This window comes from Eucalyptus grandis, chromosome 1, assembly GCF_016545825.1.
Source record: "Eucalyptus grandis isolate ANBG69807.140 chromosome 1, ASM1654582v1, whole genome shotgun sequence".
NCBI lineage: Eukaryota > Viridiplantae > Streptophyta > Magnoliopsida > Myrtales > Myrtaceae > Eucalyptus > Eucalyptus grandis.
Genome location: NC_052612.1, coordinates 47054149 through 47066728, shown reverse-complemented (window position 1 = coordinate 47066728; position 12580 = coordinate 47054149). Strand labels below are relative to the sequence as shown.

The 12580-nt window shown below is 40.7% G+C and overlaps 2 protein-coding genes across 3 annotated transcripts; both read right to left on the bottom strand.

Moving 5' to 3' along the window:
• Nucleotides 1–2544: 2544 nt before the first annotated feature.
• Nucleotides 2545–3962, bottom strand: LOC104446615. Its single transcript, XM_010060451.3, has one exon. The coding sequence runs from the start codon at nt 3354–3356 to the stop codon at nt 2940–2942; it is 417 nt and encodes a 138-aa protein (XP_010058753.2). The 5' UTR covers nt 3357–3962; the 3' UTR covers nt 2545–2939.
• A 1514-nt stretch (nt 3963–5476) lies between these two features.
• LOC104446625 lies at nt 5477–6703 on the bottom strand. 2 transcript variants are annotated; one of them, XM_010060467.3, is made up of 2 exons: nt 6145–6703; nt 5477–5985 (listed from the first exon to the last, which is right to left on the bottom strand). In XM_010060467.3, the coding sequence occupies exons 1-2, from the start codon at nt 6272–6274 to the stop codon at nt 5780–5782; spliced, it is 336 nt and encodes a 111-aa protein (XP_010058769.1). In that variant the 5' UTR covers nt 6275–6703; the 3' UTR covers nt 5477–5779. The 2 variants fall into 2 exon arrangements, with proteins under 2 accessions (XP_010058769.1, XP_010058763.1); XM_010060461.3 differs by having other exon boundaries at nt 6139–6695.
• Between the last annotated feature and the right edge of the window lie 5877 nt (nt 6704–12580).

The following is a 12580-nucleotide window of genomic DNA, read 5'->3' as shown; positions in this document are numbered from 1 at the left end:
ATTACGATATTACCCTCTATATTAGAAAGATAATTAGAAATATTATGAAAATCCATGAGTGTTCAGATTCATATGTCCCTTGATGGTCTAATACCACCTTACACTATCCTATGCTTCAATTTCTAAGTCATTTAGTAGGAAAAGTTCATGCTGTGCTGGTGCCAGTGCCGGTGCCGGTGCCGGTGCCGGTGCAGGTGCACCACCCACCCTTCTCAATTAGAATTAGTGTGTCAAAGAGAAGGCAAATGTTGTACGTTTAATCTTACTATAAGGAATTACTTTCATACTCTACACATCCCGAATATATAATCTAAAAAAAGTGAAAATGTACATGCCTCTTGGTACTCGACCGACAGAACATTCCTCAGCAGAGAAACAGACGAGAGTGGAGAAAAAAGGGGAGGAGAAGGAATCCGTACCATGAATGGTTGAAGGCTGTCCAAATGGCCCACGCTCTCCATCTGATCGGATTTGGCGCTGGAGGGACTTGATAAGCGAATTTATTTAAGTAAAAAGCATTTTAATTAGATAGATGAATAATAAGACCAATATAAATAATGATTCTAAATCTGTTGTAATTGCGCCAAATCAATTACAAATGTTCTAATTGTACCAATTTAGGTCTAAATTATTTCGTGTTTTGCTAATTGAATTTATTCAGCTTGTTTTAGCTGAAAATCGTTAATGTTGACACAAGCCGTCTTATGTGGCATAATCGACACTGACATTGACATTTTTAGTTATTAAATAATAATCTTTTTATAATAGAATATGCATTTCTAAATAATGTTTTCTTTCCTTTCAAAATTTTCCCTATATTCGCAGAATCTAATACACGTCACATACATGACTATTCTAAATGTTAAGGAAGAAATAATCACCTTTGTAATATACTCATTATGTGAGCTATACTTGTAGTCACATTGCTATAAGAAATATAATTAAGTTTTACTTTGCACTTTAGTTAAATCTTGTGACTAACGCGCTTAATCATCTTTATGTCTAAACTCCCGAAACTTTCATAATGCTTTGATATTGATACATAGAATATTTAAAAATAATTTTTTGTACTTTCTTCTTTCAAATTGGAACGATATTTTAAAATTTGGAGAAAAAGCAAAAAATCAATTTGGATCCGGTAGTTGCATACATCTATAGTAGATTTACAAATTATTATTTTGTATTTTCTTCTTTGAAATTTGAACGATACTTTAAAATTTGTAGACAAAGCAAAATACTCAAATCGGATCCGGTGGGCGCATGGGTTCCCCCACCTAGAGTTCAGACCAGAAATATCTGGATCCAACGAAATGCACCGTCCGACAACGTCATAATGCAAATTAAAAAATGGTGAGAAGATCAGGGAATCAAAGGCACAATAATCCATCATTCAATTGCAATTTTCGCATCGTTATTTACGCTAACACACCGTAAAATTAATTTATAATACCGTAATATGTTACGATGTTTTTAGATTTATTGGCAACGACATATTATGAAATTATAAGTATAATTGGAGCGCCACAGAAGCACCGCCATGGAAAAAGCATTGGTGAGAAAAATTCAGTGTTCGAATTAAATGAGAAGAAATATGTGAAGGAAATCAGATCAAATAAAGGGAACCAAAGGAATCCCGTGACCATTGAGTCTCGTGGGTGGCAATGCATGCTGCCAGGCCACCCTTTGTAAAGAGACAACCTCGTTGATTCTCACCACATACTAACACTCCGTTCTTGTCGATCGACTTCACATGCCTCGATATCTTCTATGAGGAACTTGATGTTCGAGAAATAACGTAGCTTTCGGGCACCGGATTATCTCCCGAAACTGATAGAAGACAGGCAGGTAATCCACCATCAATGAAATAGGACACTCGCAATGAATTAGTCCCGTGTAGTTTGAACCGAAGTGAGCTTACCCCCAAATGATAAAGTCGCATACTAATCGAGAAAGAGGATGGATCTACTTTAAACGATTCGATGGAGTATGATTTGTAGTGTAGCGGCCGACAGAGAGCTATTTTCTCTTTGTTTTATTACCTTCGGGATACATAAATGTATGGGTAAGATTTAAGTTCACGACATGTCTCATTAATCCCGTCGATCGAATGAATTGTGACAAACAATTCAAAATTTATAGGCATGCACGATCCAAACACATAATTGCATATACCTAACATGGCGATAATTGAATTCTTATGTGCTTAGGAAGCGTTGTTGTTTTACTGAAAATTTTATAACAAAATAAAATATTTTCATTTAAAATTCACTTTCATGAAAGATGACTCGTTTTTATTCATTTGATGATTTTAAAGAAAGTAATTTCCTTCTTATCATAGGGGAAGTTGCTTTTCCTCAATCGAAATTTGTAATTTTTAATAAATGGAAAACGTTGTCAATAGATCAATCAGTTTTCTGAACATCTAAACACTGAAAAGTCTGAAAATTCCGAAAACAGTTTCCTGGAAACAAACGAACCACGATTTACATAGAAACAAAAGGAAAATCCAGTCTTTCTCAGCATTCCACCATGAAGATGCGCACCAGAAGACGCAAAGGAAAGACTGGGTTTGATTTAAATCCTCATATACAATTGTCATATATAATTACACCAAGTTCTCATTCGTGTATAATAAATAAATAATTCATCATCCTCCATCGAACTATATAAAACCAGTGCAGATATACGAAGACGTACGTATTTTATAAATCGAGGCGAAGGGAGAAAGGTGGAAATTCTCGTCGGCTTCACCTAAAATCTCTTCGAATTTTGCATGGTATTACAGATTCCCTCCCTCTCCTCCTCCTCCTCCTCCTCCTCCTCCACCAGCCCTCGAGAAGGGCTCCTCCAGAACCCCATGTTCCCGAATCTCTTCCACATCTCCTCCTCCATCTCCTCCGCCGCGCCGCCCCTCCTCTCCAGCAACTTTTCCAGCGTTATCACCGATGGCGGGGCGTCCTCCCGTCGTCGTCGTCGTCGTCGTCGTCGTCGTCGGCCCCATCGTGCCCCGACGCGCGCTTCTTGCCGCTCCTCGCTCCCCTCTTGGACGCGAACGCCACCTGCCTCGTCAGCCTCCGCCGGCGGCGCTTCCTCAGGGCGCGGCGGCACAGCCCCGCGGGGACCCGGTAGACCGCGAGCAGGACGAAGTCGGCGATCGCGCAGGGGCAGCAGCACCAGATGGCCGCGCACTCGGCGGCGGAGCCGCCCGCCACCTCGGCGAGCCGGGCGCGGCGGGCGCCCGAGGGGGTCGGCGGGGGAGTGCCCAGGAGCCGCTCCCGGCGGTCGGCCGGCGCGGACCGGAGCACGACCTGATGCGACGTGGTCGGCGATGGATTCTTGGTCTTCTGGCGGGTCATTAAGAGGTGGCTTTCTTTCCCCGGAAGAAAAACAAGAACGAACGATATCTCTCTCTCTCTCTCTCTCTCTCTCTCTCTCTCTCTCTCTCCCCTCCTCTCTGATCCGTGCAGATCAGCTGATCACCGAATGGTAACCCAACGGAGTTGCTCGGACAAGCTTGCAATTCTTGAAACGTTTCCCGGAAAAAAAGAAAGGAAATATAACTACTTTCTTCTTTTTTCCCCGGGAAGTTCAAGGAGAAGGAATACCAAGAGGAGAGGGTGGAATCCTTGAAAGAGAACGTCAGCCGGAGGAGGAGGAGGAGGAGGAGGAGGAGGAGAGGGTTTTCATCGAAATGGTGGACGTCATTTTTCTCTCCTTCTTTTCCCAGCCCACCCCTCGAAGGAAAAGAAGGAGAAAATTCAGGTGGAGGAGGAAGGGCGATGCCGGTGTGGCTGGCCTTTTTTCGGTGGTTTTGACGACTGTGCTTTATTTGGGGGCAGAGAGAGGAAGAGGAGGGAGAGAGAAGTTTTGCTGTCTCTGTTGAGGAGTGTGTTTTTGGTGGTGGAGAGATTTGGAGTTTCCACAACGGAAAAAAGATGGATTGATGGAGACATCGCTAGAATTTCGCGAAAATGAGGAGACGGGAATGGACCTACTTTCCCTATTTTTAGCATGCTTAGCATTTGTAATTTTCGTGCTTATCGCAAGAGAAATTGTTTTTGCAAAAACTGCTATGAATGGATCAAAGTTGGCAATGGATCATCAAATTGTCACATGATTTCATCTCATCGGTATGCATTTTGCATCACTTAAATGACATCACTTGTGAAAATATTACTTTTTCTATTAGTGATATGCAAAAAAGAAGATTCAAAAGATAGATTCGATACATTATTATGAATCAATCACACTCGAATCTTGTATATAAGTACTATTTTCAAGAGCTGGACATTCTAATAGTTCCCCGTCCTCAGCATGCTTGACATTAGAAAGTTAATACCAAACTATGTCATCACTCGTGTTCCTTACTTGCTAATTCCAACTCCGCATACATAATTTGAACAAAATCCCCACTCAAAATATAATTTGATTCATTTATACCCCGTTTGCCAACCCAAAAGCATGGATCACCTTATTTAGTAAGAAGCATTTTCGTCTTCCCTTGCCAAGTAAACTTATTCTATTTCACTAACATACACTTCAATTCAACTACTACTGCAAATGGATCGAAGCTACTTGAACGGGCCAAAAATCTTAATTTAACATGTTTACGGGATTTGAAGGGTATTTCATCGATCTCCAGATTAATCAGATTTTTGCGCTCATGCCTTTGAATTATTAAAAAAAAAAAAACTGCATTTCAAAATAAAATAATAGAAATGAGAGAAAGATCCTAGATGGGTGCCATAAAAAAAGAGTTTTTCAGCTCATTTTCTAGGCGGTCAATCACATAGTTCCTCACGAAATGTGTTCCTTGCACCACGAAAACCAGTGTCCATTCCTGACCGAACGAGGACAAGTTGCGTTACGTGTCTTTCCTCCTTCTCCGTCCCCGGGATGTTAATTGATTTTCTCGTTCCGAACGCGAGACTCGACGTTGTCCTTTTGTCTCTTCACTTTCTTGTCCGCATCTTTCCTAGAATAACCAGTTTCTTTCCTTCCTTCTTCGGGGAAGTACGATGGTACTAAATCAAATCCTAGTGTTAGCTAACTGACGCAATCCTCCGGAGCCGCCGACATCCTTAAACGAAAGAGGCCGAAAGCCCACCTATAGATATATCCACGGGCCAAGATTTTCTTATGGGCCCTAGGTAGAGCTGCCCAGTGCCCACCAATGACATAAAGCTTTTTAGTAAGTTATAATTAAGGATGATAACACGAATATTTCGTAAATTTTGATCTGATATTCAATATTCTCAACTTTTAATTTGTGTATTACGGAATGAAAATAATCTCACTTTATTTATCCACCGTTCTTGATTTTTGTCTCGTATATTACACGGTCCTCAAAATTAGTGATATGGTTGATGAGATGGGATTTGTCTTACAATCATACAGAGATAAAGTAAATAAATAAGTTTATGGTTCCATCGTGTAGTTTAATATTAGAATCAAAAGAAAGAGATGCACAAGCAAGAAACACAGTCAACCATACTGTAGTTCTATTTACTTTTTTTTTTCCAATTTGCCTCCATTTCCATGTAGATCAGGCGCAGCACAACCTTGACACATCAGGTCAACCCACAAACCCCCAACACATCACCAAGAAACTACAGAGATCTACACTTTCTTCTTTCTATTGACAGATGCTGAACCAGTTTCTGCTTCAGGCCATACAAAAGACTCAGAAATTCTATTCACAGTTGATACACCAGAAAAAGAAACAACAACCAAGACGCCTGATCCTCAGAGACTAAAACAGAGGAACGGCCAGAAACTCTCACGACGCGTTGCAGCTCCTGTACATCCTATCTTGGACGAGCCCTCTGTACAGAACCTGCCTGTTCATCGGCATGTCGAGGGTCTGAGCGGCGTTGGCTTGGCATTTCGATCGCCTGTACTCTCTGTTGTTCGACGACGGCTCGATCACGTCCTCCGCGAACCGGACCTTCTTTCTGACCTCGTGCTTCTCTGATGATCCTACACCTAAAGCGCAACACCAGAACCAAAAATTCCAAATAAAAATTCTTTCTATAAGAAAGGAAATGGATGTGATCTTAGCGGGTTCATGACCTTTTATCCTAGAGGGAAACGAGAGAGAGAGAGAGAGAGAGAGAGAGAAGAAAATGAAGAACTCACGAGTACCCTGAAGTTCAGACTCGATCTTCTTCATGAAATTAGAGAGCGAGCGCTTCTGGGCTTGAAGGGTGATGAGGGCCACGCTTCCTGAGACTGCGCAGACCGCCAACAACCCCACTCCCGCTGAATTCTCCATCTCTCTCTCTCTCTCTCTCTCTCTCTCTCTCTCTCTATCTGATCTCTAAGCAAAAATTATGAGACCAAGGACGTCTGTTAAGATTCCATGAAGTAAATATAGAAAAGAAAGAGAGGGGTCTAAATAAACTTTTGCTATTTTAATATGACAAGAAGATGAGAGGCTGCTGGTTCTTCGCAGTTGGCGTGGAGACCGGGAGAGAGAACACGAAGAAGACGAAGAAGAAAAGATCATTATAAGGGTTTAAAAAATGGGCGGTTCATACAAGGAAGCAACCCCGACCATCTGCCCAATCAGGCACCGAGAGGAGGAATAGAAGATACAAAAGTAACAAAACGAACGCTAAAGAAAGAATCGGACCGACCGCTGCTTAGAGATTGGCGACTCGTGAAATTGACTTGATTTTCTTTCGTTATTTCCTAGAAAAGAATCGGTTTTTTTCCTCTGCCATCTGATGGCCCTTTCTTTTTTTAGACCAAAAAAAAAGAAATGACCTTTTCTTTCTGATGTAATTGTTGAGCTACCCACCTTTATTTTTAGACGTCGAAAGGCATACCCGCCCTAAAAAACAAGCGAACGCCATACTTTTTCTAGGAATCCGATCATAACCAAATAGTAACGAGGCTCCACTTGGTCAAATTATTACCGATGGTATGGAAAAAGCCCCGTGAGGCGGCCGAAACCATGTTCACACCATCCCCAGTTCTCGAGATTTGACCATTCTTACGGAAAAATAAGATTCTCATATCTTTTGACTCTCGTTTAGTTTGGTTTGATTTGATTTGATTTGATGTGGTTTGGTTTCTTGAATATCAGTTACGACTCTTGCACATCTTCTGAATTTTAGGGGTCCTCTCTACGAAAGAGATTTTTACCGTTCGTGTTTTTGCTAATTTTAGGGATGCTTTTGAGGTTTAACGTTACGAGCGGACACTTCATGAAGATGCTAGTCTCGTTTTAGGAACTTGTCGGGACCTCATGGGAGACATGCAAAGGGTGTTCTTCGCTATTTGAGGTTATGGCTTGGGAGATATTCTTGAGTCAATCCACAAAATTGCAAGGAAAAAAAGGCCCAAGCTCAAGGATTTTTCTCTGTAATTAACCGTCTTGTTTTGTACATCGAAGGAAAATCTAACAAGTGGGTGGCACCTGGTTTCTTGGGTTACTCGCTCATGCGTATTAAACCTCGTGTTTTTTATATGCCGTTTCTATCTGCGACTTCATCTCCAAAATGAATTCAGACAATTATGGTTTTTCCGAACAAACAGGTTCTTACACTGAGTGAGAACGGGGATAAAAGCGTGAGGCTGCGCTTGGTGCTCGGCACAAGAGGCTAGGTACGAGAAAACTTATCCTACCCGTGTTTGGTGACCCATTTTCGGATGGATAAATTTTATATTAGGATGAAAAACCAGAGAATCTTCTTGCCCTTCAGATGGACAGCTTTATCCAACGTAGATTTGGTTAAAAAATCCAAACGATTAAAGAAAGCAGATACGAGGAGTGGTTCGAATCTCCCTTGTTACTTAGCGGCACACCACCGTGACAGGGTTGTAGACCATTGCTCGATGGTCACCGACCACAGACGACCACCGTGCAGTGGCGGCAACTCTCGGGTGACCACCGGACGATAGTCGCCCGAGAGTTTCACCCACCACCATCGCTTGCATGACGGTCAGATTAGGGCACCGCGGACCACCGTCGTGATCGCAACCTACAAAAGCTATGACAAGCTTCATACGACGGAAGTTATGGACGGTTGAAAGAGTGACAACAGAGTAAATTGGAGAACCCAAGCAATAATTTTGAATAGACCAAGACTTCGTGGTACCACTCTCTAGAAGGATCCCTTCCAACTAACTACCACGTGCTTTTGGACATTTTGATGTGTTTTATAAACGCGGCCTAGCAAATTCTAGCTGTGCAGTTTGACCCCGAAGGATAAAGAAAGACTGGCCAATCCCATTCAAGTTCAATGCATCTATCGATGTACTTTTTTTGTAAGGGACAGAATGAAAAACTCAAGATGCAAGGTCACAAGACTCACAACCAAAGAGTGAAAGAAAAGGAGAAGTGAGAATCTGCGATTGTAGAAAATGAAAAATTCCCTCTGAACAGTCTGTTCGAATTCGTCCTATATGTGTTTTTGTTTTCTTCTCTCGGGTGTGTTTTGACTTGTGATTCTATTCTTGAGACGGCGGTCTCTCGCAGTTATTTCTAAGGGGTAATGTCATGAGCAGTTTTTGAAAATTTGCTCGGTATCATCCCTAGATTCGGTTTTTTTTTTTTTTTTTAAATTTAGTCGGTATGCTTGTTAATTTCGAGGCAATGTGATCCTTTCTTTAAGTGAGTGTTAGGCCATGTGTTTTTATCCGCTGATGGGGCCGCCAAATCAGCAGTAGAGGCTCCCATATCATGATGTGGACTGTCAATGTCAGGTCATCTGCTGCTTCTTCTGCCATGTCCTCCACCACCGGCTCATCTTATTTACAGAACTTTCATGGCCTACACCGCCAACTTACCACCGCGACCTGCTGCCATGCATCACCACTACCTCGTTGTTCGTCCATCCTTACCCTCTTTATTCCCGCCGAGGCTTGTGCTTTTCTGTTGATAAAAGAATATGAATCACGTTCCGACAAATTGTCACGACCGAATGAGAGGTCGCAACGCCTCAGATTTGGGGTCGCCGCAGCTCAAATCGAAGGCCATTGTGTTGCAGGTGAGATTTTGAGCTTGGCTTGTGAAGGGTGTAACCACCGTGGCAAGCGAAGGTGGCGATGGACAGGGAGGCACAAAAGATGCATATTTTTTTTTTCATGCTTGATGACTTTTTTATATGAAAAATAAACTTTTGCGTGAGGAAAAATGAAAAAAGAAGAAGTACATGTTGAAGCATTTGGACTGTCCACTCGGAAACATCCGGTGCAAACATGGACATTTATTAGTGAGTTAATTATATTAAGTGCTATATCAAAAATTTCGGGATAATTACCCAAAAAGTCTTAATCCTTTCAACTTGGCTAATTAGTTTTAAACAATTCAACAATTTTTCAATATAGTCATTTCAGTCATTTTAGGCCAAAATCGATAATGTGGATGCTAATTTCCTCCACGGCACTGTAGGCATTAGCATGAATAATTTTTTGCAATTTTTATTTCTTTTTGTATTTTTTGTTTTGTATTTTTCCTTTTCTTTATTGTTCTTCTTTTCCGAGGAGCCAATAGGGTCTTCAGACCATAATCGAGGGCCATGACGGCCTCACCAATCACGACAGTCGTTGCATTGTAAGGCAATGAGGGCTGGAATGGCCATTGCCATGCATAGATTTGACTTGGTGAGGACTACAACACTCTTGCCTCATCGTGAGAGGCAAGGGCATTGAGACCCCAACTTGCAGTTGAGGTGGCTATTGCCAAGGCCCTTGCAACCCCCGTCGGCCCTTCGAGGAAGAAGAACAATAAAAAAGAAGAGAAAAAAATACATAAATTATTCACTTGATTCATGTTCGGTCAAAATAGGTTGAAATAATTATATTGACAAATCATCAATAAGTTTAAGATTTTTTTTACCATTTCCCCCTAAATTACTATATGAATCTTTTTATTCTTTTTATATCAAAATCATGGAGGAAATTAAGATAATGAGTATTTATGTATAGCTGGACCAAACAAATATCTTCCTTAATTTTTTATCTAACAATCGTACAGTATACCTAATCCTATACGTGCAAAATAAATGGCCGATCAAATGCCAACTAACACTGCGGTCACGTTCATGAAGCATGCAATCGCTAACGTAAGCCAAGCCAACTAATGTGTGCTAGTAGGGTCAACCTAATCCACAGGCGAGGCCCACGACGCCCTCACATAGCTTCCCTTAGATCCGACGAGGGTCGTGACCCTTAATTGTGACTGACAATAACTTTGTGGTCCTCACCAATGGCCATTGGGGGTTGTCGGACCTTGGCTAGGACGGCTCTTTACCAGTCTTTAACAGTAAAAAAAAAATCAATAAATTATTAATAAGAATAAAAAAATTCAAAATTTTTTTTAAGTCTACAAAATTTGTCAATTCTACAAAATTTGTCAACAACACAATTTTCGAATAAATTTAGCCCAAATGATTATGCTGTCAAATTGACATCGGATTCAATCAATATAATCAAAAGATTTAGAATTTAATCAAGCACTGTAGAGTATATTAAACACATTTTTCGACAATTATCCCAAGAGATTTACTTTTACACAATCTAAATTTCACGATGAATGGCCTTTGACTCCCCTCCCCCCCCAAAGCTTGAAAGGCCTTAAACTTTTAGGATTGACAAGTAAATTCGTATATAATTTCTTCACACACGCACATATATTTATTGAAATTTCAATTGGTTTATTAAATTTTGAAGGGCAGTAAAGCAATTGCTTTTTCAAAAGCGCAAACCGACAGGCCCTACCGTTCTATATTGATGAATGTTCGTGTAAAGACACCTTAGAATATCACTTTTATAATGTATTTGAAAATTTTCGAATGTGTGACTGTCTGAATATCAAACATGGAGTGGGCCATTCACATCAGAAGCCACTGATGACGCTGCTCCTGCTCCTCAAACATCATTAATAAGCACATCCCCTCCCTCATTCGAAAGAAAAGCAGAAAGAAGAAAATGAATACGGAGGCTAGACCCAAGATCCAGATCACCATGAAAGCAAAAACAAGGATCTAAGTCGAACACAACATAATCTTCAATCCACCTTACCAAAGAAAAACCATAATCTTCAATCCATCGTAGCTTTCTACATACAATCTCCCCCGTCTCCCCAAGAAAGGAAAGGAAACAGGAAAGACCAAGAACGAGGGAAGAAGAAACGGAAGAGATGTACACAGAGAGCCACACACTCCACGCATCAAAATCCAGAGAGCCCGGCTTATCATCTTCACGGGTTGATATATTCACAAGCTGAAGCAGGAAAAAGGAGAAGGAAATGCAAAAAAAACGAATCACCCCATTTGGAGAGCCCTCTTGTTGTTGTTGTTGTTGCTGCTCCAAGGGGGGTCCAAAAGCATCGTGAACATGGATGATGGTCGGTCGTTCGTCAGGAAGTGAGGTAAAAGACGGGGTGGAGGACGAGGTGGAGGAACTTGAAGCAGGCGCAGGACAGGGACAGGAACACCACCCCGTACAGCATCCTCAGAGCCATCCCCCCTAACTAACTCTGCTCTTTTTTTTCCTGTGCTCGTGCAGAAAGAAAGAGAGAGAGATGAAGCTGTGAGAAGTGAGAGGAGGAGGAGACGGCGGTGGTCCTGATGGTCCTGATGGAGAGAGAGAGAGAGAGAGAGGAGTGGATAAGGATTTTTTCGATCTGTCGATGGGACGGCGAGGTTCCCCCACCGTCGGGACGTGTCAGTCGCCCTGAGGCCTCCGCCCGACACGTGTGGAGTTCCACTCGGCTGTGAACTCTGCTGTGCTGCATATGCTTCTTTCCTTTTTGACCAAGCAAAAGGTGCCCCCATGTCCCACAGATGTGCTATTCAATCTGCTCTTTCTTTCGTCATTCTTTCGTTTCTAGAGAGACATAAGTGACCGTCACATCGGTCGTGATGTTTGCCCTTTTTTGTATTAATTTATTAATATCTTAAAACAATTTAAATCGATACATTTATAATAAAATTTATTATCTGTTATTTTTATCAAATTTTACTATTAAATTAATGAATTAGATGACATATGAGATATGACTATTACGTGGTGTACGAATTTGAAGTTTTATCTTTCATTTTTATGAGTATTTTATTTATATTAATCCAATTTAATGGGAAGTGTTACGTGAAAAATTTGTCACAAAAACATCAATTTAAAGTTTTTGATAGTAAAAAAATTAATTTAAAATAATTTCTTTTTGCATACATACTAGTTTAGAATTTTTTTAATTAAAAATTAATTTATGATAAATTTGTCATTAAGATGCCTATTTGAGGTTTTTCTTAATATTAACATTTATAGAAAAGTTGTGACAAAATAAACATAGAGACGACCGACGAATTAGTTCTCTTGATGAACCTTAATAGAGTATCTTATCTATATAGTCATACTCTATTTTGTTGTAGGTATGGTAACATGACTTGCGGTATGTAGCATAAAATAGTTAATTTGTCTATACATAGACAGTGAAATTGTGAATCAAATCCCTTTAAATCTGTAAATGACATGCTTAAATGTACTTCTCAAATCAAGACGCATTGTCCATGTTAATACAATGCATTTAATTTGGATGCATTGGTATATGCCGGAACAAATTTTTATATCT